The 21,697-nt window shown below is 52.9% G+C and overlaps 2 protein-coding genes across 3 annotated transcripts in view; one reads left to right on the plus strand and one right to left on the minus strand.

Moving 5' to 3' along the window:
- The first annotated feature begins 283 nt into the window (after window positions 1-283).
- Window positions 284-14,923, plus strand: esr2b (estrogen receptor 2b). 2 transcript variants are annotated; one of them, XM_086048783.1, is made up of 10 exons: window positions 284-448; window positions 3,911-4,341; window positions 4,958-5,118; window positions 5,567-5,683; window positions 6,449-6,739; window positions 7,051-7,189; window positions 7,339-7,472; window positions 8,549-8,732; window positions 9,452-9,649; window positions 11,551-14,923. In XM_086048783.1, exons 1-10 carry the CDS (start codon window positions 419-421, stop codon window positions 11,663-11,665), a joined length of 1,800 nt encoding a protein of 599 aa, XP_085904909.1. In that variant the 5' UTR covers window positions 284-418; the 3' UTR covers window positions 11,666-14,923. The 2 variants fall into 2 exon arrangements, with proteins under 2 accessions (XP_085904909.1, XP_085904908.1); XM_086048782.1 differs by lacking the exon at window positions 284-448 and adding an exon at window positions 670-834.
- Window positions 14,924-16,408: 1,485 nt separating this feature from the next.
- syne2b (spectrin repeat containing, nuclear envelope 2b) overlaps window positions 16,409-21,697 on the minus strand; it is a 75,965-nt gene continuing 70,676 nt past the window's right edge. Inside the window, exons 94-99 of the mRNA XM_086050001.1 lie at window positions 21,331-21,611; window positions 19,692-19,883; window positions 19,431-19,559; window positions 19,149-19,358; window positions 19,004-19,053; window positions 16,409-16,787 (exon numbers count right to left, since the gene is read on the minus strand). Coding sequence (XP_085906127.1) covers window positions 16,562-16,787; window positions 19,004-19,053; window positions 19,149-19,358; window positions 19,431-19,559; window positions 19,692-19,883; window positions 21,331-21,611 — 1,088 coding nt within the window. The 3' untranslated portion in view covers window positions 16,409-16,561. The remainder of the gene's footprint in view (window positions 16,788-19,003; window positions 19,054-19,148; window positions 19,359-19,430; window positions 19,560-19,691; window positions 19,884-21,330; window positions 21,612-21,697) is intronic.

Here is a 21,697-nt window from a genome sequence, read left to right on the forward strand (position 1 = left end):
AACGATTAATCGAGCACTCGACTCTCGGCCCCAAACGATTAATCGAGCACTCACCCATTCTGATATAGGGGACGACATAGTTGTCTAAAAAGTATTTTACGGTGATTAGGGAGTCGGATGGCCGAATGAGCCCCACCGCAGAATCGTTCACCGGACTCCCCAAAGCGATGTAATGGAAGAAAAGGTGCCGTGAAAATGCTGGACTGGCAATTTGGGAGTGGGGAAGGTGTGAGTGAGTCGGAGAGCTTCAAGTCGAGCTCGTCCGGCGGCGGCGGCAGCAGCAGCGGAAATCAATGATGAGTCCTGTGACCTTTCAGCCCTCGGCGTGTGCCCGGTGCGCGCGTGGCACGAGCGAGCAGTCCAAAGCTCAAAGTGTGGACGCCTGAACAAAAACAAGTCCGAATCTGTCTGCTCGTCCATGGGCCAACATTTGAGCTGTGCGCCGCAAGTAAGTCCAACATTCGTCTTTTCATTTGCGCCTTCGATTGCCACCGCCGCAGGCTTTTTTTTCCCCCAAGACACTCAACACAACAACACCTCCGCTCTATCTGGGATCCTTTGTCAAGACATTACAAAAGCCTAGCGTAGCATAGAATCAATTCGAACAGGAAGAACCTCCTCGGGTCCCACAGTGGGGAAGCTGCAGTAGCGCAGCAGCAAAGCGGACGCTCGTCGTGTCCACGAATGAACTCGTTGGGGGGCGGGGGGGTCGACGTCGCCTTTACTGGCCCTGCGAGCGGCCGGTGGCCAGTCCAGGGTGACGTTGGGAGGTTCACGAATGGCACGCAAGGAACTCGTTGGTGCACTGGCGAAAGAATACAAGGGCACACCAAGGTACGCTCAGGTAGCGCCATACTTTGTGGTTTTCATCGGCTTCTGTTCTATTCAGCCTGTTTTGGAATTTGGCTATGGCTATGGCTATGGCGTTAGCGTCGATTTGTTGTCGTCTAGGGCCGATTTGCGTGCAAATTCTGTCCCTATCCGGTCAAGTAGTTCAAGTGGAAGTCGAGTCCAAAAGGTCGCTTGCAATGTGATGCTGGCAGTCTGAAGACGTTGGTGGGATAGGAATGAAAAAGATGAAGTCGCCCCTTTTCAGCCATCTGACTTTGCGGCCATCGAATGGAACGGCGCCCCTCTCCTGAAAGTGACGTCAAGGTGACCTTGTTCCGGCGTTAGTGGCGTCGCCTGAGACGCCACCTAACTTGATGTACGGTTGGCAATGTGAGCCCGAGGGCGTTTTGACGTCAAGTCGACAGCAGGGGGCGCTATAATGTTGTGCCGCTCCCATTTATCGGCCACCGATGGCGATCGGCCCATTTCCGCCGTAAAGGGGGGACTATGGGGAAGGGCCTTTTTTCACAAGAGACCGTCGCAAGGAATACTGTCAGATTAGAAATGATGCGGCCATATATTGTGCAATACTGCTTTTTGATTTGACTATAGTGCATTCCTCGTCTAGTCAGTTACGCTATGTGAATCCTCCCTTCCTTGAGAAGGTGCTCTGAAGTGCGTAATTAGCTTTTGAAACGATGCTCTACATACAGTAGGTCTTTTCAAAGGCTACTCTTGAGCAATACGTGTTGTTGGTGACGTCTGTAAAAGCGGGCCGCAGCTCGGCGGCAATCGGGAAAAACGCCGGTCCCGCCGTCGCGGCAGAACACGAAGCAGCACACGACAGCAGGCGTCCAGCGCTATCGAGTCAACACGAATCAATATCGGAAAAACATGCCATTGACGCTGGAACCGCCAACAGCGGTGGTGTGACAAGTCTCAATTTAAGGACCCCAAAAAATCATGGCGAACAAACGCAGGAATTGAAGTTGGCTTCTTCTAATGAGCGAATAAAAGTACAAAGCGGGTTGTTGTTCCTTCCAAAATGGGATTCCCAACACGAGCAGGACGGGCCAGCCTTGAGCTAGCACCTTAGCATGACTTTGTTCTTCCGGTAAAGACGCTCTCGCTCTGGCTCTCGCTCTCTCGCTCTCACTCTCTCTCTCGCTCTCTTTCTCGCTTTCTGCTCTTTTGTTTGTTTGTTTGCTTGTGTCGGGCGGCTCCTCAGCGCTGGTAATCAGAAAGTAGGCCACCTGCCTGCCAGCTTGTAGTGTCAACTTCACGGGGTCAAGTTGACACTACAAGCGAACATGTTTAGCGTCAACAATCGCCAACAAGCTGAAGTTCGCCTCACTCCAAAGCTGGCTTAAAATTTTTTTTTTTAAAAAGCTGCTCTGATTCCCAGCAGCTAGCTGAGTTTGTTGCAAGTCAACGTTTGGGCTCCGAAAGGTTAGCATTGTATTGAATCCAGAGTTGTGCAATTACACGATGGGATTTTCCATGACCGTTGCGCAGTACTTCAACTCGGCTTTGGCTTTTGTTGTCCGTGCGTTCCGCGAAGCGCTTTGTTGCGTGCGGCTGTTGTGAGGGAGTGACAACAATCAACTGGAGTAGAGTTGATTGTCGAATTCACTTTGAATTGTTTTTTCCGGCGGCGTTGTTACTTTTTATTCTTTTTTTTCAGACATGCTTCGCTCGACCGTAGCTTTGATTAGTTTTAGTCATCGTTTGAGTCGTTTTCTCAACGTTTCACCGCGTCGTGATTTGGCGGCAACTTTTTCATGCTCGAGTGGCGATTTTCCAAGAAAGCCACCAGCAACTCGAATTCCCGACGCCAGGAGCGTCGTTTTGCCGGCCGGGAGGGCCTCACCAAGACATCTTTCTACCGCCACTTGGAAACTTGTACCTGAGCGAGCCGCGAGGGCAGAATTTGCGCTGGCTTGCTACTGCAATTGCACCTGTAAAAAGAAACTTTGTAAAACCCGGCCCGTGTCGTCTCTTGAGCCGAGGTCCGTGTGTGTTGAATCGGTCCCCAGCAGTAGGGAGGAGGCAGTGGTTGCTGTCGATTGGTTGGCCGGGACGGCGGGCAAGCAGCAGAAAGGGGGCCTGTTTGTTGAGCCGTCAACGTTGCGTCACCATCAAGGAGAGCAAGTCCTTTGCAACACTTGACAACGCTCGCTAACACGCCCGTGTGGGGACTGAGCAATAATGGAGATTGCTGGGGGGGGGGGGGGAACATGAAATTGAGCACATTTGGACATGGGAGGTTTGGTCCTGCCGAATGTGTCATTTTGCACCATTTCCTTTTTTGCATGCGCACCACGCAATCCTTTCTCGCAAAGCATTTTGTGGATCCAAGCGCCGCTTTTGAGAAGCGCCAATTCCCAGGAAGAGAAGCGGAGCTGATTGCCACAAAAGTTTGGTGGAGTGCCGCCTGTTTCCAGAGGCCGCTTTGACCCGACCCCTCGGACGGCGTCCACCGGCAGGTCGGCGACCTCGCCACTGTTTGACTACAAGCGAATTGCCTCACAGCGCCTGTGCAGTTTGCCTCGGAGGAGCTCTCGTCAGCAAACTGCTTGAGTTCTTAGCTCGTAGCTTGTTTTGGGCTACGCGCGTTGCCACTTGTCATCCAAACCGGTTCAGTCATCAACACTTTTGCCGTCATTTCATAGCATCGGCATTTTGAACTCCAGAGTCAGCCGTCGGCCTCGGCGCGACGGCTAACGTTTCGCCACTTCGCACTTGGCCAAGTGTACATGGTTCATTTGCTGACTTGCGCATCATCGCTGGACAGGCCGAGCCCGCCTTGAGAAGGCAGGCGCCCGTGGCCAGAGTGGACAAAAACAGGAGTTGCACGTGGTGGCATTTATATGCATGAAGTTCAAAGTGTATATCCAGTCAGAATCATAAAACAAATGTTTGCCTGTTACTTTGCGTCTCTCAGGGCGGTAACCTGGAACATAACAAACGACGGGTTGCCCACTTTCCCCATCACTTTAGTCAAAGTGGACCATTTCCTGCGCCGGAGTGTTTGGGTGGGAGCCACTCGTGTGACGCTTTCGCCTTTGTTTGGCGGCAGGACTCCTCTTCGGTGGAGGATGCAGTAGACCTTGACCTTGCTCACCCACATCCCGTCCGTCGCCGGTGTCCGATGGCGGACGGCCTGCAGGCGGCGCCGTCTCCCGGGCCGGACGGCCGGCCTCTGGCGCTGCTGCAGTTCCAGGAAGTGGACTCCAGCAAGGCCTCGGAGCCCCGGAGCCCGCCGCCGGCACCGCCGGCGGGCTTCGACGGCGGCCACGCGCCGTGCATCAGCTCGCCCTACGCCGACGGGAACCGCGATGCCCTGGCCTTCTATGGCTCCACCGTGCTGAGTTACGGCAGAGCGCCGGCGGGTGAGGCGCCGCCGGCCTTCTGGTCCGAGCCGACGCCCGCCCCGCACCGCCCCCCGGCTCTCGCCTACGACCACGCCAGCCCCCACTGGATGGAGCCCAAAGGCTTCGTCAGCAGCAGGTGGGTGCAAACAACCGATTCGGGGTTGTCCGACCCGACTTGAGGTAAGAGGCCACACTCAGCCCAATTATGCCTGGAGGGGGCCAAAAGGTGATCTTTGGGGTCTGATAACCACCGTGGCAAGATTTTTCCGTCGTTATGGCGCAAACGATAACAAGGACATTTCGCCACAAAATAGCCACGTTTATCGATGAGCATCTTGTCGCCGATCATATGAGCAATCTGACATTTCTGGACAGAAATGACAACAGCGTTACCAATGTGGTGTCTGCCCCCCCAGATCTGCCTTACAGATCAAAGTGGATCTAGGTATGAGTGGCTTGCCAAACGATCACTATGCAGCGAACGCTTTAAGAGTCGGAGTTGAGCGCATGCTTCCCAGGACAGCCGTTTGCTTGGTGCAGCCAAGGTGAAAAGGGATTTGAAAAGCGAGGCGCAGCTAGCGGCAGGCGAGCCCGTCAGAGGTTCTCCTTCGTGCTCGAGCGTCGGCTCGCCTCGACAGCAAAACATGCCGAGAGACGCGTCCGTCCGTCCGTCCGTCCGTCCGTCATCTGGCGCAGCGTCGCCGAGATGACGGCCGGCTGCCTCATGTCGAGCTGTCGTTCCTCTTTTGCAGCGCCGTGCTGGCTTGTCCCAAAATGATGGCCAGGCCGGGCCAGGACGGCGTCAAGGCGGACACGCATTTCTGCGCCGTGTGCCACGACTACGCTTCGGGGTACCACTACGGCGTTTGGTCCTGCGAGGGCTGCAAGGCCTTCTTCAAGAGGAGCATCCAAGGTGAGGACGTGCCGGAAAGGCGGGCGTGGGCGATGGGGCGGGGCTTCTCCACTCACATGACTTGACTCCGTGGCCAATTCGGGGGGAGGGGGAGGCAATATTTTCAACCCGCCTAAGGCAGATCAGCCGAGTCGACTCAAAGATTGAGCTGAGCTGCACGCTAGCTCGTGGAACGAGGACGACGCTTCAAGTCGCTGGCGCGCTTCATTGGGAAGACGATCAAGTCCCGGTTCAAAAACATCATCAGCCGAGCTAGGCGAGTCCGCGTCACGAGTGCAAAGGGGCCAAATGTGCCGAGCGGACAAGTTCAAAGTCGCTTCACCCAAGTCACCATTTGACTTGGATGGACTGGCTCGGGGTTGTTGCCACTCGCGCGGTCCAAGTGAAGGAGTGCGCCTTTGGTGACTTTGATGTGGCTTTCATGTCCTCTGTCCCCTCCCGCTCGTAGGACACAACGACTACATCTGTCCCGCCACCAACCAGTGCACCATCGACAAGAACCGACGCAAAAGCTGCCAGGCCTGCCGCCTACGCAAATGCTACCAAGTTGGCATGATGAAGTGCGGTACGTCTGCAGACGCGGACAGCGAGCGGTCGGTCGGTCGGTCGGTCGGTCGGTCGGTCGGTCGGTCGGTCGCGCGCACGCGCGCACGCACGCACGCACGCACGCGCACCCCCACACACACACGTGCGCTCAAGCAAATGTTGCCGTGCCACCGGACGAAAGGGGAGTGGGAGGCACTGTGGAGATCGGAAAGAAAGGTTTTCCACGTGGCCGCCTTGATGTTTGCTCTTCTTGTGACAAGTATGATATCGCGCCATTGATGGCTAATGGGGAGCCAGCGAGAGTGCAGATGGCAAAATCCCAAAACAAACCAAAATGTGAATAATTGATCCTCATTCCAATTGCCTTGAAAAAGGAAAAAAAACCCTGAGGAAAGAAACGGGGCGTGGGAGAAAAGAGGTCGAATGGTGGGGGGGTCAAAAGAAACACAAACCAAGAAGAACAGACTTCTTCTTCCTCTCCAACTCAGTAAGAGGCGACGGAGGAAAAACGATCTGTGTGTTGCTCCACTATTTGTGTTCCAGCATCAAAGGCCAAAAGCGCAAGTAGCGATGCTGACTTTAGCTTGTCAAGGGCATTAGCATTAAGCTAGCGGGCCGCTTTCAGTGGGTACACAAGGACGGCTCGTGTCCGGAGAAGCGCGTCAGTGGGCTGGCTCGTATGCGGAGGCGGCGCCGTCTGCTCGCGCGTGCGTGCGTGCGTGCGTGCGTGCTGAAAGACGGCCAGAGCGCGTGACGGCGGCGTCTTGTTGTTGTGACTACGCAGGCATGAGGCGCGAGCGCTGCGGCTTCCGCGGCGTCCGCCACCAGCGCCGGGGGCCGCCGCAGCCCCGGGCCCCGTCCCGGCCGGGGCGCCACCTCCGACCGGAGGCCCCCCCGCCGCCGGGCCTGAGCGCCGAGGAGTTCATCTCGCGCATCGTGGAGGCGGAGCCGCCCGCCATCTACCTGATGGAGGAGCCGAAGAAGCCCTTCACCGAGGCCAGCATGATGATGTCGCTCACCAACCTGGCCGACAAGGAGCTGGTGCTCATGATCAGCTGGGCCAAGAAGATACCGGGTGAGACCGGGCCGCGCAGCTAAATGACAGCAAAAGTGTTGATGTTGATGAATTTGTGGCAAATCTGGCAAAGGCTCGGCGGGGCCCCCAAAGGTTTCCGTTTGCGTCGGCGAGCCGTCAAACCAAATCCAAACGAGGTCACTCGGATTGGCTGCCAACTAGCCAATTAGTGCTTGCGAGCAATGACAAAGGAAAACGGCCCGCTCTGCCAAGATGGCGTCATCTTCCTCGTTGGCGTTGGATTCTTTGGGGATTCATCTCTGACACGTTTGTTGGCGTGCGTGCGTGCGTGCGTGCGTGCGTGGGCGCAGGCTTCGTGGAGCTGAGTCTGTGCGACCAGATCCAGCTGCTGAAGTGCTGCTGGTTGGAAATCCTCATGCTGGGCCTGATGTGGCGATCGGTCGACCATCCCGGGAAGCTCATCTTCTCGCCCGACTTCAAACTCGACAGGTGAGGCGCGTCTGGTCTTTCTCGTCTTCCTCAGTGGGCCGTTTTGGGAGTCGCCGCTTTGCGGTCGCCGCGCTTCGACTCGCGAAACGAATCGAGCTGACGAGCGGCGGCGCGGCTGAATTTGCTGACTGCCGTGTGCGTGTGCGCAGGGAGGAGGGCGAGTGCGTGGAGGGCATCGTGGAGATCTTCGACATGCTGCTGGCGGCCACGGCCAGATTCCGAGAGCTCAAACTGCAACGGGAGGAATACGTCTGCCTCAAGGCCATGATCCTCCTCAACTCAAGTCAGCACGCACACATTGCCAAAAATCAACTTTTCAGCTCTTTTTTCCCTCTTTTTTGGGGGGAAAAAATGTTCCAAATGACAAGAAAGCAGTTTCATGCAATCGGAGGAAGCGATGGCGCACGGCTAGCGAAACGGCTCGACCTTATGAGGCGCGCGCAAACATGGTGAAATCCCTTTTTGAAGTGGACGCGCAAAAACTCGAGGAAGAGCAAGGATTTAGATTTCACACTTTGACTCGTGAGGATTTGCTTGCGAAGATAGACAATTAAAATGGGCTTCCGACTACCCTTAGTCCGACTATTTTTTTAAGTTTAGCGTCCATCGTTTATTGCCTGCAAAATGGGCGTCCGTCATAGGCGGAATGCCCAGCTCTGTTTTTTGTATTCACCCCCCATCCATAGCTTTGCAGTCGGCTTTTACTAACCCTGAGGAATAGCGACTACCGCCGCCGCCGCTGGTATGGAGCTGTATTACATTTCCCGCGTGCGCAGACGCGACTTAATGGTCAGCGTGGCTGTCAGGCGTCGCCGTGCATTTTTGCCATTTTTTCCAGCGCGACCGACTATCGGCCGATAGTCGGTCCATCTAGGCCTAGATGAGATGTGACTTTGCGCTGTTGTCTTTGGAAGCAGAAGGCTTTTGAGCCTTGGGCAGGATTTCGCAATCGGGTCGAAAGGCCACTCGGGGCTCCGACGCACGCTCGCTCGCTCGCTCGCTCGCTCGCTCGGCCTTTCAAAGCCGAGGGAGGTCAGGGCTTCCATTCCGAGTTCTGCTTTCCAACGTGCCGTCAACATTTAATGGTGGCAGGTTCAGGCTTTGATTCGATACAGTTCAGAGTCCGGCTTTTCAGCTTTGGTAGGGTTGCAAATGGGGCTTTGAAGCCTCGGTTTGCCTCCAAATGTGCCGTTCAAGCTGGACTGCAGGTCGCGCGTCACATTTGGCTTTCATGGCACGGGGGCGGGTGGCCGGTTGTATCGGGCTCGGCCATTCGAGTCGGGCTGAAGGTTTTCAAAGGAGGGAGGCAAAAGCCGTGACGTTTTCCTCGTGATTGCGACCATTTTGTTTTGCTTGCAGACGTCTGCGCCAGTTCCCCGCAGACGTCGGAACAATCTGCCAGCAGGAAGAAACTTTTGCGGCTTCTGGACCGCGTGATCGATGCGCTGGTTTGGTCCATTTCCAAGACCGGCCTCAGCAGCCAGCAGCAGACGCTGAGACTCGGACACCTCACCATGCTCCTCTCGCACATTCGGCACGTCAGGTCTGCCGCCGCGCTTCTTTTTGACGCTCTAAACCGACATCTCACCATGCTCCTCTCGCACATTCCACGCGCCATGTCTGCCGAGCGCATTTCTTTTCATGCGCCGATGCCATTTGTTAGCCCGTCTGTGGCATTTCTCCTAGTAAGAAACTAGCAGACAAAAGGCCAAACTTGTTTCGCTGCCGTGTCTCACAATTGTTCTAGTTTGTCGTTTACTCCGGCATCTTTCTCTCCAGGCGCACGTAATACGCTCGTGACATCTACGCTACGAAAGTGGCGCACTGATGAGCGAAGACGTGAAGTGGTAGAGCGCAAACGTTGACGCGAAACCAAAGCTAAGGCGAACCAAAGCAATGACCAACATTTTTGCCTGCGCGTTACAAACCACACCAGGAAGTGAATCGTCATCATTTGTCTTTTGCCAAACGGTCAACTCAACCTCATATACCATTTTGGAGTAAAGAGACGGAAATGAAACAAAATGCTGGCTTTCTCCGATTGATCGGAAAAATAATCCACACGTTAATCAGCGAGTAAAATAATCATTGGTTGCAGCCCTACATGGAAATCGAAAAATGTCTGTTTGTTTTTTCAATCGGATTCGTTGATGAATGGGAAAAAAATGGAGAGATGAATCGCCACTTGAAATTTGTCGGCGTCGCGAGACAAAGCCCACCCGCGTGAGCGATGTTGCCAGCTGCTGTGTGTGGTCTCCATAGCAACAAGGGCATGGACCACCTGTGCAGCATGAAGCGGAAGAAGGTGGTGCTGGTGTACGACCTCCTGCTGGAGATGCTGGACGCCGACACGTCCGGCGGGCCGCCGCCGCCGGCCGACGCGCCGCCGGCCGACGCCCGCCGCTCGGCCCGCCGCCCCCCGCAGATCCACGCGTCCCCCCCCGGACCCGAGACGGACGGGTGAGGCGCCGCCGCTCCTTTGCTCCTTTTCAATCAACGCCTTCAAACGCAGGCGAGCTTGACGGCAAACTTCTTTTGCCAAGATCACGTTTCCAATTGGAATCTGTTTTGGCTTCTGCAAAAAGCGAAGCATAGTCCAAAAATAAATAGATTAGAACAAAGCGGTACGGACTGGAGCTTTTATTTGAACCCGCGAGGTGCTGGAGCAGCGAGCGCTCCGCTCCCCCCGCCACGCCACCGGCTGGCACGCTTCCAGCAGTTTGCGGCACAATTGATGGCAAAATGACGCTAGGTGGCCGGTTGCCGGCCGTGTCAAAACAGCCGCTGCGAATATTCTCCTGTGTGATTGTAAGAGAATCCGAGCGTGTGCCGTCACATTTGGAGTACGCCGCCGCCTGCGGCCTGAGGGCAGGCGCTCCATCGAGCGAGTGCGAGAACGGAGGCCAAATAGTCGCCGAGTCCGTTCTGCGTTCAAAACAATGGTCGACGCCTGGACTGTTTACGGTTGCTATCATCTCTCGACTCGAGATTAGAAATGTGAATTGGTGATTCCGGGTTAGGGTTTACCACCTGACCGCTTGACGCCATGGCAACATTCAACGGCTTTCTCCGATTACTGGACCTCAGCCCCTTTTTTCGGTTTCATGTGCAGCGGGTCATAAGATGAACCTGGAAATTGGAGGTCCTCACCTGTTTGCGTAGCCATGACAGATTTTCGGTTCGCACTGTCCTTCAACGTGAATCTGCCAATTAGGGAGCAATACGAATTTTAGACGTCGATGGAGTATCTGAGAACATTTTTGGTTGGTCTTGCACACACACACACACACACGCGCGCGCACACGATACTCACAACGCTTTCCACTTGGACTTGAGGTCTGCTGAGCCATGTGTTGCAAGCATCGCGAGCAAGCGCGTCTCTTTGTCAGCAGCTAGCAAGCGTGAAAGGCTTCTTCCACGTACAGCAAGACCAGTTCATCCGGACACAACTGATTGAACGAACAACAATTTAGACAGCATGAAGGCAGTGGTGGATGTTGCATGTCAAGCAAAAGCAACATACCTTTGCTGTTAGCGCAGCAAGATCCAGCCAACATGCGTCCAGCACACGAACACTCTTGACAGCACAGAAGTCTTCCTTCCCACGTGTCGGCACTCTTCTTCATAAACAAGTCATTCGCAACGTTGTTGTAGCTGACGTCGGGGGACAAACCGGCTTCGTTTGACCAGTCTGATTCTGGAAGTTGAGGCGGCGTTTTCCTGTCGTCTTTCCCTCCGACCAACGTGCGTTTTTCTACATAACGACTTTGAATGAGTGCTTCCGGGGTGTCGCCGTCATGGACAGGTGTCCGAATAGGGACCTTACTCTCCAAACGAGACGTACGCAGACCGAGAACTAGGGTTGTCCCGATCACGTTTTTTCAGGTCCGAGTCCGAGTCTTTTGATTTTAAGATCTGCGACCTGCTGATACCGATTCGAGTTCCGATCCCATACCCCGGCAATGCATTCAGAAAAAGAGCGTTGCATCCGATTTTTCTCAAATTCATATAGAAATGGACGTGTATTATTTAATGGGCCATTCCACCAAATCGGTACCACTTTCTTTTTGTAATACTCAAAATAAACTCAAAGTTGGATATTTTCTAAGCGCAAAATTTTGTGACGCACATATTGTTTGTATCTTCAAGTACGATTTTTCCACTTTTCCTTTTTGTTTCGGACAGTTCCTGGTCTACAAGTCAGCTTTAGCCCCGTTATCTCAGCGCTCGCTTAGGTTGCCTTCTTTGATATTTTGTGTACAGCTGCGGCTGCTGTTAATGCACCATATTAAAAAAAAAAAAAAAGGTGCATTGACTTGACAGTCATTTGCGTGGTCAATCTGTGCTTCTCACTCTCTCAGCTTCGTCCCCGTGGAGGCGTGGATGTTGGATTTAGGAGATCCCGCCTCTTCTTCGGATTTCGGCGTTCCGGATGGCATCGTCGTGGAAACGTCTTTGAACGGCGGACTGGACTGAAATGAGACTGAACGACGTCGTCTCTAGTCGCCCCGCCTCCCAAAAATGCTGAGTCATGATTCAAGTGAAAGTTTGTTTGTACTGTGAAAAGTTCAAAGTTTGCGACGTCCCTAACCTTTTTGCGTTTTTCCAATCGTGCGTCTCGTCACCGTATCGTCTCATATGACGGCGATTTGATTTGACCTACGAACCCGCTGCCGTGTCGCACATCGGGTTGCCGTGATGACAGCAAACGGCCTTCCCTGAAACTTTTCCACCCCTCGTGCAATTGTCAACGTGTGCTAGCATTAGCATTAGCATTGGCATAGCTTCCTTGTGTTGTGGGTCACTGAAGCCCGCTGTCACTGTCAGGATACCAAAACCCGTCCAAATTGTTCCCGGAGAAAAAGCAAAGCGGTAGCCTCTTCGAGCGACGCGCCTTCCCAACGGTTGCGACGGAGCCAAATAACGTCACGCCCGAGACTACTGCGACGCCACCTCGATGTCCCTTAACGGAACAAGAAGCCATTTGAAACGATGCAGACCCTCAGCTTCATCTCTATGCAAAGCCGCTGAACCAAGGACAAGAGTTTCCAACCTTCACGCTTGGCACTTCAGCAAAGGAAATGCATGCTCAATGGGATTCGGGTCACAACATTCTGGCAGCATGCTTTGGGTGGGTCATTATTCAACTACGCTTGGTCCGGCCAGTCACTTGTCAAGTATTCGGCCGCATCAGATTGCAGCAAACGCTTGGGAAGTCATTGGCAGCGGTCACAACATCACTAACAACTAACAACAACCAACAACACGAAATGCAAATTGGCGGGCGGCCGACCACGCCACAGCCCACAGGCTCACTCGTTTCAGAACTTTTGGCCCATTCAAAAACGGGAGGCACTTCTCGCCAAAGTGGGGGTCGCGCCTGCGCAGCCGTTGGCCTAACTTGGACCCTCAAATAGAAAGCTGAAAGTCTACGATCAAAGCGCCTCTTGTTGATTGCAATTCATAGAGCTGGGCGGTCCGTCCCGGGGGCGGAAAGGTCCGTTCCAGACTGACGCCCATATTTGGGACGGGGGACGGAGGACGGGGGACGAGAAGTTTAAAAAAAGTAAGGGACGGACTAAGCGAGGGCGGAGGTGGATTTTAGTCCTGCCTACAAATCGTCCCTCATACGTGTGACGTGGTCGCGAGGCGGCCAAAGTTCATCTCAACCTACTCGGCCAAATGGGCAAACGACAAAAATTGCCTACCAACGCTTCCAACGCACCAATAGTAACCCAACTGCGCGTGCGTACTTGCATTGCAACGCCACCCGGTGGGAACTCTGTGCACTGCACACGTTCGGTCTGCGCAAAGGGGGGGAAAAAAAGGAAGGAGAAGGAGTAGGAAAAGGAGAAGAAGGAGCGCGGGAAATTTGAAACCTGAATGCCGCAGCCGCTTCATTCGCGCAACATCGGAGCGGGGAGGGGCTTCACTTCACGACTGCCAAAACAACAACAACAAAATGTTTCGACATCGCAATCAAGTGGCCGATGCTGTGCTAAATCTAATGCAAAACAATATTGCCGCCTTGGTCGAGTTCAACAGCTGTTAAAAAAAAAAAAAAGAAAGAAAGTCAAAACATCGCAAGTATAACAAGCTTCTCACTCACGGTCCTCCAAGCCTGCTCTGGTGATAGCTGGTCGAGTCCTATAGCTGTGGATGTCCACAAACCGCGAGGATAATCTTTGACTCTGTTCTGCACTCTCCGCACAAGACCCGCCGAGTGCACGGGACGCCGCGTGCGAGGTAATACGCCCCGATGCCGATTGGCTGCCGCGAGGCCAAGGGGGAAAAAATTCATTTGTTTTGGCCGCCCGAAAGGGCGGAAATTCTGTGCTTGGCTCCGCGACCCGCCGTTCCAAACGCATCATCTGAGCCCCCCGCACGCAACGGCGCCCGCCCGCACTAACTTCATTGATTTAGATTGAATCGCAGCGCCAGATTCAATCGAACATCACATGTACCGTCACCGAAACTACTCCTGCGCAATTTCTCTCTCCAAGCACGGACTGATAGTATCCCAGTCGGCGCTCCGGAAACGGAGGGGAAACCAGCGAGCCAATCGGCAACCCGAAGGGCTGACCAATGGAAGCGCTCCCTGGACCGGGCGTCTTCGCCCATCCGTTCAGAGACTGACCTCTCTCACGACCGTTGCATTGACATATAAACAATGAGCGCTGTTGAATAAAGACGTTACATTACAACTCTCGACTCGCTCACTTCGTCTCCTTACACACATACGTGTGGTGGCAAGCGCTTCGTCAAACCGTGCCCATAAGGTAAGCGGATTTGAATAGTAAATTAGCAAGCTAATAAGCTAGAAATAAACCTCTGTCGTTAGCATCCCTCCCGCTGCGTTTTTTTTTTTAGGGGGCGGGGGGGGCGTACGTAAGGATGGAAGCGATTTAAAAGGACAAGGACGGGCGGGGTCAGGGAACAACAATTTTTATGAATAAGGACGGAGGGACGAGGCCGGAAGAGTAACCAGGTTGCGGACGGAGAACGGACCGGCAAAAAAGGATCGAGTGCCCAGCTCTGGCAAATCAAATGTCATGTCATGTCATCTTCCAAACCGCTTATCCTATATAGGGTCGCGGGGAGTTGCTGGAGCCTATCCCAGCCGTCAATGGGCGAAGGCAGACTACACCCCAAACTGGTCGCCAGCCAGTCGCAGGGCACACATAGACACTGTCACTGAGCGGGAATCGATCCCACGCTGCCCGCACACAACTCAGGCGTGTGTACCACTACACTATCAGCGGACGCAAATCAAATGTTCAGAGCGAAAAAGAGGCAAACTTGGTCCATGTCCCAAAATGGAGGGACCTGCCCTGCCTGTTGCAGCCTTGGAAAAGAATGACACACTTTGCCCTTTCCCGAGCCTTCATTTGTGATGGCTGCATTCGAACGATTGGCTGACTGAACGCAAAAGGCCACTTTGGGCCAACTCAGACTTTTGTGTGTGTGGGCGTGTGTGTGTGTTTTAAAACATTTTTGGGGCTTCTTTCTTCTATGACACAGTTTGTGGAAGTTGTTGAAAGTGTCACGTTGCTGTGTTGCCGTGGCTCTTTTTCTTTTTGGTTACCACTAATAGCCGCATGTGAAGCCATCGTCATCTTTGTCTCTCTCGCACGCACAAACGCACGCACGCACGCGCAGTCCACTGTTGAAGTGTTTATTGTCAATGTCGCCACACAGGATTCCATCAATAAAAGTCAACAAATGAAAACATTGCACACTTTGTCTTTCCTGTTTCCGTGGTGATGATGCAGAGGGAGGGATTGTTTACATTCAAGTGTTAAACACAAATTTTCAAACCGCACACACAATCACACACACTTGTTATTGTGCAGTTTGTTGTCTTGCCACCGGAGGGCGCAATTTGCATCACCGCACACAACGAGCTTGTCATAATCCAATTTGTTTCACAGACTTTTTTATGGGTCAAAATATCGTCAGCAAGACGCAAGGAGGAATTAATATCTATTTCATGCTAATCGAGTGAATTGAGTTTGTGGAAACACAATCAAGAGATGCTGGCGACTTCATGCACGAAGCATATTTGAACAGTAGTTTTTCGACTTGTAGTTTTTATTTTCTTCTGTTTTCAGCCGCTTAACACTAGTTAGCTAGCTAGCAATTTTGTCTTGTAGCTCGTGCTGTAAAATGTTGTTGTTGTGGCCTGATGACAACAAAAACGTGAAACGATTGCTTGCGAAGTGGCTCGCTTGCTTAGCTAACTGCTAACACAATCGTTCACTCGTGTTGTTTTTCTGACACTCACACAGCAAACAAAATGTTGCATTTTTTTTTTCCTTCGTCCACTATCAATTTAATTGCCAACTATTTTGACAACCAATGAGCCGTTTTGAGATCTTGCTGTACTTCAAATTGCCCAAACTGTCAAAGCACATGAATGCTCATTTAATTTCACTCAGCATCGCCAAATTGCTCAGGCGGGACCCATCCAAATATCTTTGGCACTCAATTGTTTGTCATTTTGTTGGCCGGGGCTCTCTTTGTTATTATCCAGAGCTGGGCATTCCGCCTGTGTGACAGACCGCTCCGTCTATCCGCCTATCACAGACGCCCGTTTTACTGACAGTTGACCGATGACGGGAACATTTTGAAAATAAACCCACTAGAAACATAGCCGGAAGCCCATGTATTGAAACGGTCTATGGTCCGTCTTTAGTCTATTTTTCGCGGTGAGGCTTCCATGGCCGCGGCGAGCCGGGGGGGGAAGTGAGTGTTGTCGCTTGGGGGACAGATTTGGCCAGGCTGTCAACAGGCTTCCATGTCGCAGAGACTTGAACTCTTTCTGTTCAAGTATCAGCCGGCGGGAGTGGTGGGGGGTGGGGGTTGCAGTCGGAATTGCTGACGGAAACCCATTTAGAATCAAAAGGTGGACCGGCCTATAGTCGGGTACTATTCCCCCCCTCAAAAAAGGGTGAATGACTGACGACGCTGCAGACGGATGACGTATTCAACGGATGCTCAATTTTGAGTAAAATGCCCAGCTCTGTTGTTATCCTTGTGTTCTTTCCAAAATAATGGTTAGTTGCAGCCTGCCTGAGGTGCTTTCAGAATTGAAGTGCGGGTGCAAGGTGTTCAACGGGAGAAGGGTTCAGTGTTGTCTTAACGATCGGGATTCACTGGCACACAATGTCACGTCCATTTTGGGACCCTTGCAACCCCACAAACCAAACTCAACACAATTGCTGTGCTCTTTGTACAAAATCAATTCATTGGCTGCCAAACGTTTACCGCGGAAATGGAATGGTACAACAATCGAGTGCGTCTTATCGCTTTGAAATGAGCAAACAAACCAATAAATAACCTTTTGGAATACACAGGCAGACGGGGCGGGAGTCACGTGGGCGGGGGTCCGTTGGTGTAGCGCAGCATGGGGTAGAAGGAGCGCGCAAAGTTGTTGGCCAGCGAGCAGCTGGAGGAGGACGGCCACTCGTGAGGCGGCGCCACCAAGCACGCCAACGCCAGCAGCAGCAGCAAGAGCGTGTGCATCGGCAACGCCGCCCGCAGGACGCGGAGCAACAGTGGCCGGCGGACGGGGGGGCCGCCCTCGCCATCCCGCCTCCTGCAAGCGCACAAACACCACGTGGCGTGGTCACACGACATTTGGATGGCGGGAAGGAAGGAAAGAAAGAATGACAGCCAGACAGACAGAAAGAAAGAAGGAAGGAAGGAAGGGGGGCTGGCCGATACGGCCCAAAATTCACATCACAGTACAGTAATCCCTCGCCACTTTGCGGTTCGAGTTTCAGGGTCTCAGAGGTCTCAGTGCATCGCGGGTTTTCAAAAAGTATTCAACATAAATTCACACTGAAAAATAGAGCCATATTGCAGAAAGGCGCATTGTTTCAAAGAGACGAGTTGATACGCAGCCTTTGTCCATACTCTCGGGCACTCATAAAAGGTGCGCGATCGGTTCCCGGCGCGAAATGGACCAACAGGTGCATTCATCCCGTGAGGTGCTTGGCCGCGCATCATCGCAGCCTCTCGCTAGTATCGTCCACGCTGACAAACTATCAGCACTTTTGAACGTTCTGTTCGGAAACTCATAACGTGATTCAAATGTGTCGTTCGATGAGGCAGAGGCAAGCCGGATAAGCGGATAGTAAACGACCAAAGGACGACCAAACATCGGCGAATCAAATGTCTCTGTTAGTTTTGTCTTAAAACAACTAAATAAAAAGAATAATAAATAAAGAATAAAGTCAACCTCTACTTTGCGTTTTTTCGGTTCTGGACCCCATTAACCTCGGTAAACGAGGGATTACTGTATCAATTGCATCCCTTCACAGTAACGAAATGAAAATAAGGTGAAAAACTGTTTTGAACTAATAATTGAAGGATTTCCCTCCTGGATAGTTTTAACTTCATAGTCCATTCCAGAAGCTGCACTGATAAGCAAATAACGACGGAACAAACGATGAGGGGAACACGATGCAAATGAGTTCCACCTTCCTTCATGCTCCCGTCTTTTTCCTCATTTTGTTCTGCCTTCCTCCCTCCCTTCCTTCTTTACTTCCTGAAATTCTTCTCTCGTTCCATCCTCAGCGACACCCGGGCCATTCTTTCCTTTCCTTCCAAGCGACAGCAAGTCCCCAACTAAAGAGACCGGAGACCGTTGTCATCTTTGGATGTGACGTCATTCATTTCCTCTTCCTTCTTTCCTTGATTTTTTTCTCATCCATTGTTGACCAGCTACTTTCATTCCTTTGTTTTGTTTCTTCTTTCCTTCCCTCCTTCTTATTTGCGTCTCGCTCGCCTTCCTTCCTTAGTTCCAGAGGTGGGCATTTTTCATAGTTTGCCAGTCCGTCATTGGTCAGCCGTCAGCAGCCCGAGCACCCGTCTGTCATCCGTCATTTTTTTTTTCAAGCCCAAGCAAACTGCAACCGTCTGTCGGCCAGTCCGTTGTGTTATCTGAACCACGCTTCCCTCAGCAAACATCAAAGGGCTCCCAAGTCCGTCAATCTGGGGAAAAAAACCCCCAAGGTCCAACAGATGAAAAATCCATCCATCCATCCATCCATCATCTGAAGCGATTTGATCCAAAGGGAGTGCGCAATGTACGTCGCCATGTGTCGGCTTGCTGCTCAAACAGCTTCACGCTCACATCCGTTTGACGTTTCACTTATTTGACAATCTATTGAACTGCTAAGTGGGAACCTGCTGCCACTTGAACTCTTCAAAGTGTGACTTCGGGTTTTGCTTCCCTCCGCCAGAATCCCGTGTCACATTGTTGACAAAGGTCCAATCCTGCTGGATTAAAAGGCTTCTTCGGAGTGAAAACTGCAATGAAGTCGGCATTGCAATAAATGAATGGTTTTTTTTCTTCCATTTGTCTACCCCTTTTTCATCTGCCTTTTAGCGGTTGGCAAACAACTTTTGGTGCATGACTGCCACCTTCTGAAATGGAGTGTGGGGCTAAATGCAAAATAGCCTTTCACAACTTCCTCACCCCACTCTTTCCAAAACTAAAAATGGAAAACTCAACTCGCAAGAACTTCTCTGTAAAAGTGTCTCTGTAGTCAAAGCAACTTGGTTCCGTCTTAGCCTGAGTAACTCGTGATGCTCTCATTGGTGCATAGCGCTACCCGCTGTACATATAGAGTCAATGCAGTCTGGGTGGCGTTGCCGTCTCTCGTCAGCAAAACGGGCATCCGTCCGTCCGTCCGTCCGTCCGTCAATCAATCAATGATGGACTGTGAGGTCCGTTCGAACTTCACCAGGTTAGTGATGATTGCACAGACGGAGCAAATTCAATTCTTTGGAAACTTGAGAAAGTACCTTCTTTGCATGTCCAGCTGTCCATCACCTGCCGGCTCCTCCCCTTCTTCCTGTCACACACACGCAAAGTGTCACACTCATGTCCGTTAGCGTCCAGCAGTGGGCAGCGCCGAGTCGACCGCCTTGGCCTACCGCCTTGGCCTACCTCGTAACGTTTGATGTCCTGGTTGAGGGTGGCGAGGCGTTGCCGGACGTGCCCGAGGAGCGCTTTCATCTTGTTGGCCACCACGTGAACTTTCTCCTTGGCCTCCGCGCAGTCGTCGCCGTCACGGCCAGCCTCCAGCAGCAGCTGCGCGCCCGCGGTGTGCAGCGAACGGGCGGCCGCCTGACGCCCCCGTAGTTCCTCCCGCAAAGCCTGGGGGGGGGGGCGACCCGGAGCACGTTGGAGAGACGCGCGCCCCTCGCTGGCTGGCGAGCGCTTTCTTACCTCCAGCGCGTCACGTTGCTCCAGCAGGGCGGCATACGAGGGCGACGCTTGGCGTGTGCTCGCCGCGAGCAGTTTTTGCTCTGCTCCAGCCAGCCAGAAAAGTAACGAATGCAGCGACTCATGAAATTCCTGAAAAGCGACAAAAACGAATGCCATTCCTAGCCAACGTGCGGACAAGAAAAAAAACAAGGGCCAGCAAAGGCTGCACCCCGTCAAAGTGCAAAGCAAGAAGAAGGAGAAAGGCGAGCCACGTTGCTGCACCTGACACTGCATGAGCGCGGCGTGAAGCCCCGCCTCCCAGCGCTCCAGCGCGCCGCACGCTCGCATCCAGCTGTGATTGGCCGAGCTGAGCCCCGCCTTCAGCTCCCGCAGCCGCCGGCCGTTCAAGCGAGCGCCGGCCAGGTTGAGCGAGATCAGGGCGCGCTTGTGCACGCAAAACGCCCCCTGCGTCTCCTGCGCCACAAAATCAGCACCACACAAAGCCACTTTTCTTGTCAAATCGTCTTCTCTTGCCAGTCGGACCGAACGCAGATCCTGAGCAAGCGCAGACAGTCACAAGTCAAAGCAAACATTCAAACCGTTCGAGCAGAGCATGCATGATACAAGCAAGCAGAGCTGGGCGACATGACTCCAAAGTAGATCGAGGGTTTCATATAGGTCGATAGCGAGATATACTCTATGTGGATTTTCTGACGGGGCCTTTTTTTAACTGCTGAAAATAATGAACCGCAGAAAAAGGAATTTAGGTTATTTGAGGTGAACGTAACACTTCACCTTTAATGAGCGGTCAACGTCACTATGAACGAATGAAATAAAGTGGTGAATCTAAAGATGAAATCAATTCCGTTTCAAATAATGCGCTTAGTATGGCTGGGCGATATGCCGGAAAAACGGTCACAATCAAAGTATTTCATATCAGTCGATATGGAGAATTATTGATTTTGTTTGAAATCCATGAAAAAAAAACCCCAACTAGTTAACTGCGTTTGTCTACATTGTAATGTAGCCCAACATGCAGTTTCTCCTCCCCGAGTGCATTGTAAACGCTCCCTTGCACTGGGTGCAACCCCAAAGCAGTATTGTTGACGCGCAGACGTTTGCCTTCATCCAGCGGAAGCGTAGTCAGCCAATAGTCTCTCGCGGCGCGGGCGTTAGCGTCGACCGACCGTCTTAAGAAGGACTTCATCCTTAGCGCACTCATTATTACCATCATCCTTTCATATATGACTCGCCTGATTGGGACATAGCTAACGCTGGCACTGGCATGTCAAAGACGGCATGTACACCACGTCTCCATCCGGAGGAGTTTCAGCAGGTTATCATGCGTGGTGGCATCATATCGGAAAAGTTGTACCGAGTCCACTGCTCATTTATTTGAAGCGAGTTACGCAGCTCGCTCACTCGACACGAGCATGACGGCGAGGACGCACGGTGAGGGCGCACGGCCCGCCCGCCCGCCCGCACGCACGCGCCGTCGGGCGAGCTGCGTCGTCTTCTTCCTCGGTTGAACGTCTTTGCGTTTGGAGGTAGCTGCGCGCTGCCTACATCACGCAGCAGGCCGCCATGGGCTTTGTTTTGTCATTTTGTTTCTATTGAACGTTTGATCAAAGACATTTTCTATGGATATCAATCACGCGTCAATGGCGATACACATTGACTATCATGCAGCCCTGCAAGTATCCAGAAGACTGCTAGTAGGGTTGCACTCGAATAGGAAGGCTTTCCTTTCACTCCCCACAATGTGACTGAAAGCGGCCGACCGTCCAGTGCAGATGTGGACGGCAAGTAGAAAAGAAAAGGCAACCAGACTAAATACTCGCATTCCTGCTGCGCAATGCCGTTGACCGGATGTGCGCTCGAAGCACGTCCAAAGACGACCAAGGAAAACGGGCGCGGGTACCTTGAGAGTCCTGACGTTGCCCTCAAAGTCTCGGAGGCCAGTGGAGGGCGGGATCTTCTGCAGTGCCTCCAGCTCAGGGAGCTTCCTGTCCAGCCAGGAAGTCACATCACGCAGCTCGGCCTTCAGCCTGTGCCATTGCTGCGGCTCCTCCTGGCGGTCCTCCCGGTGGTCCTCCTGCTGGTCCTCCTGCTGGTCCTCCTGCTGGTCCTCTTGCTGGTCCTCCTGGTGGAGCTCCTGGTGGAGCTCCTGGGCCTGCGCCAGCTCCCAGCGCTCAATCACGCCTACACGCAGGCAACAAGAGAGTCCATTGCAGCACTCGCCAAGCATTTTGGGGCAGTGCGCCTCGATGCTTCCCGAAATCGACGCC

This window comes from Filicampus tigris, chromosome 13 (assembly GCF_054856515.1).
Source record: "Filicampus tigris isolate MCC_2025a chromosome 13, RoL_Ftig_1.0, whole genome shotgun sequence".
Classification (NCBI taxonomy): Eukaryota; Metazoa; Chordata; class Actinopteri; order Syngnathiformes; family Syngnathidae; genus Filicampus; species Filicampus tigris.

What these genes read in the sequence shown, in the direction of transcription:
- esr2b (XM_086048782.1), top strand. Translation starts at nt 685, where the DNA reads ATGAACTCGTTGGGGGGCGGGGGGGTCGACGTCGCCTTTACTGGCCCT. An exon ending in AGTTGGCATGATGAAGTGCG is followed by an intron (nt 5,684 to 6,448) that starts GTACGTCTGCAG and finishes GTGACTACGCAG; the next exon opens with GCATGAGGCGCGAGCGCTGC. An exon ending in CATGATCCTCCTCAACTCAA is followed by an intron (nt 7,473 to 8,548) that starts GTCAGCACGCAC and finishes TTTTGCTTGCAG; the next exon opens with ACGTCTGCGCCAGTTCCCCG.